At 50.2% G+C, this 3,318-nt stretch overlaps 1 protein-coding gene across 1 annotated transcript; it reads left to right on the top strand.

Annotated features, from left to right (window-relative positions):
* The first annotated feature begins 1,232 nt into the window (after nt 1-1,232).
* LOC104132439 (olfactory receptor 14J1) lies at nt 1,233-2,177 on the top strand. The gene has a single exon (XM_009645718.2). It carries the CDS (start codon nt 1,248-1,250, stop codon nt 2,175-2,177), a length of 930 nt encoding a protein of 309 aa, XP_009644013.2. The 5' UTR covers nt 1,233-1,247.
* Nucleotides 2,178-3,318: the final 1,141 nt, after the last annotated feature.

The following is a 3,318-nucleotide window of genomic DNA, read 5'->3' as shown; positions in this document are numbered from 1 at the left end:
CAGCTCCTCTGCAAAGTGCAGCAGGGCTGAGGGCACTGCCTGCAGGCACCAAGGGGAGAGGAGAGAAGTAGGAGAGATGTTACAGGCTGTGTGGGTTTGGAGGATGCTATGAGCTCACTGCAGGGAGAGAACTTCACAGATCTGTACATGGTAAATCTCTGGGTGTAGGATGGTGTAGCTGGTGTTCTTGGAGGGATATCCAAAAGCTGGTACATGCCACAGCAGATATGATCTTTCAGGAGGATTCTCACAGTTTCCCATTTTTAGACAAGGAAGACGTGCAGCAGAGCATGGCTTCCCTGCCACCCCATCAGAGGGATATTGCATGATTTCTGCCTTCTCCCAGAGACCACTCCAGGGGTTTGCACCTGGGTGTGCAGCCAGGATGACCTAGGGCTCTCCTTTAGAGCTGCGTCCCAGGGACCCTGGGGGCTGTGCATCAGGGCAGGGACGCTGCCACCTGCCAGGGTCAGCACTCAGCCTGCCTGGGGAGCTCCAAAAAATGCCTTGGGTGAAAGCTCTCTTTGGAAGGAGTGACCCATGGCAGGGTAGGAAACTTCTGCTGTCCAGAGGATGCAGCATGGCTCAGGGCTGCTCAGATTTCAACATCACCCAGAGGATATTTGCAGATTGGTAATTTTAAAGATGGTTGTCAAGGTAAGGCATTCCCTGAAAGGGTAGTAATCAGTGCTTTCAGTTTTCTCCTCTTGGTCAGCTGGGTGGGCAGTGGGAGATGGGAATTTATTTCTGTGCTCTGGGGTAGGCAATGAGACCCCAGTTCTCATTAGCACTTGTCTGAGCTGCTCTTCCCCCCTGCACACACGGAGATGTCCCTGGGCAGTGCCCTGCTGCCAGGAGGGGTCTGCAGGACAGAGCTGAGCACACAGCAGGAGGGATGGGGACTGTGAGAATGCAGAGGGAGGAGACATGGGGACAGAGAAACAGGTCCTGGCCAAGAAGAGCTCCAGGCAGCAGAGCCATGGGCAGGAAGATCTGAGATCAGTCTGTGTTGTTTTTTACCTATTGCTGTAGGGCAGGAAAGACTCCTGCAGAGCCCAGACCAGAGCCTTCAGCTCCCTGGGGCACCCTCAGCCAGAACAAACCAGAGCTCACCGAAGATCTTCTTGAAAAGGGAAAGGAGTTTTGGGGAGGTTATATAAGAAATTGAATAGATTATTCTCAAAGTCTGCCCTAACTTATCACTTCCATTACCTCCTTGAAAAGATCCCCATGCCCAGAGGAAGCAAATGTCCAACAGCAGCTCCACCACGATATTCTTCCTCCTGGCATTTGGAGATAGACGGGAGCTGCAGCTCTTGCACTTCTGGCTCTTCCTGGGAATCTACCTGGCTGCCCTCCTGGGCAACAGCCTCATCATCGCCACCATAGCCTTCGACCACCGCCTCCACACCCCCATGTACTTCTTCCTCTTCAACCTCTCCCTCCTTGACCTGGGATCCATCTCCACCACTGTTCCCAAGTCAATGTTGAATTCCCTGTTGGAGACCAGGGCCATCTCCTATGCAGGATGTGCTTCTCAGCTTTTCATGTTCATCTTTTTGATGTCAGCAGAGTATTATCTTCTCTCTGTCATGGCCTATGACCGCTACGTTGCCATCTGCAAACCCCTGCACTATGGGACCCTGCTGGGCAGCAGAGCTTGTGTCCACATGGCAGCAGCTGCCTGGGGCACTGGCTTTCTCAGTGCTGTGCTGCACACGGTCAATATATTTTCACTCCCCCTCTGCAAGGGCAATGCTGTGGACCAGTTCTACTGTGAAGTTCCCCAGATCCTCAAGCTCTCCTGCTCAGACACCTACCTCAGGGAGGTTGGACTTCTTATGTTTAGTGTGTTTGTGGACTTTGTTTTTTTTCTTTTCACTGTGCTGTCCTATGTGCAGATCTTCAGCGTTGTGCTGAGGATCCCCTCTCAGCAGGGACGGCACAAAGCCTTTTCCACATGCCTCCCTCACCTGGCCGTGGTCTCCCTGTTTATCAGCACTGTAGTGTTTGCCCACATAAAGCCCCCTTCCATCTCCTCTCCTTCCCTGGATCTGGTGGTGGCAGTGCTGTACTCGCTGGTGCCTCCCACAGTGAACCCCCTCATCTACAGCATGAGGAACAAGGAAATCAAGGATGCCCTTTGGAAAATGATCCAAAGGGTGCTCTTCCACTGATGTTAACCTGCGTCCCCTCCTCTGCACATTTCCCACATTTTATCTTAGGCCATAAGTCTGAGTTTTTCTCTCATAATAACTCTACTTGGAGATAACATTCTGGGTGTATCCTCCTTTTGAGAGTTTGTACTCTTGTTTCTGACCTTTGCACAACACTGTGTCACATGTGCCCTGACCGATAGCAGCTCTTCATTAAAAGGGGAGTCCTCAGGTGAGTACCTGAATGCTGGGCTCTTCCTCCAAAGTTGCTTCCAAGAACGTGTCCAAGGAATTTGTCTTTCAATCTTTCTCTTCTCCTTTTGTTCTCAGTCGTTTTTGGGTTAAGATCATGGAATTATTGGTTTCAGTTGAATCAAAATTTCTGGATTTAAAAGCTCAATTCTTATTGTCCAGGGGAAGGGGAGATGGTCCATGAGGTCCTTGTTATCTCTTCAGGTGGCTACATGCATGGCAGGATTCTACAGAAATAAATTTTGAGGTGTGAAGAATGAATGGGGACTCACCACGTGCCCTGTGGTCTCAATGAATGCCATGATCAATAAAAAGGGAACCAGTTTCCACTCATTACCCTCATAACAATCATTACTCATTACAGTCCCATAGCTCTGGCCACAGTTCATCTCTCAGCCAAGACCTTTTCTGTCAGCTCCAGCTCAATCAGGTGCTCATGGCCTTGCCATGGCAACTATTGAAAATCTCCATTGGTGAAAATCCCAAGACATAGGATTTGTTTATATTCTGTTTACAGACTAAAGCACCCCATGGTCTGCAGATGTGTCATTTCCTTACCCTTCTCTAGAAACGACCGTTTCAACATCTGACTATTGTCTACCAGTCTTCTGCTATGGTGACAAGACTGGCTTCATCTTCCTGTAAACCACCCTCTAGGGACTGGCAGGTCACTAGGACGTTCCCAAGGCCTTCCCTTTTGGAGGGTGAACAAGGCCCTTCCTGCTGTTTCTCCTCCCAGGCGAGTGCTCCAGCCCCTGAGCATCTCAATGACTCAGTGATGTTTCTACTACATCAGGAGGAGTTACGGAAAAAACACAGATACTGTGTGGCCACTGCTGATTTGCAAGAGCAGGTGTAGATTGCTCTGAGCTTCTCTGTGTCCTTTTTGCCTCAGTCTCTCCCAGCAAGG

Source organism: Egretta garzetta, unplaced genomic scaffold (assembly GCF_000687185.1).
Source record: "Egretta garzetta isolate BGI_Z169 unplaced genomic scaffold, ASM68718v1 scaffold249, whole genome shotgun sequence".
NCBI lineage: Eukaryota > Metazoa > Chordata > Aves > Pelecaniformes > Ardeidae > Egretta > Egretta garzetta.
The sequence above is the reverse complement of the archived record's forward strand: the minus strand, read 5'-3'. Positions and strand labels throughout refer to the sequence as shown.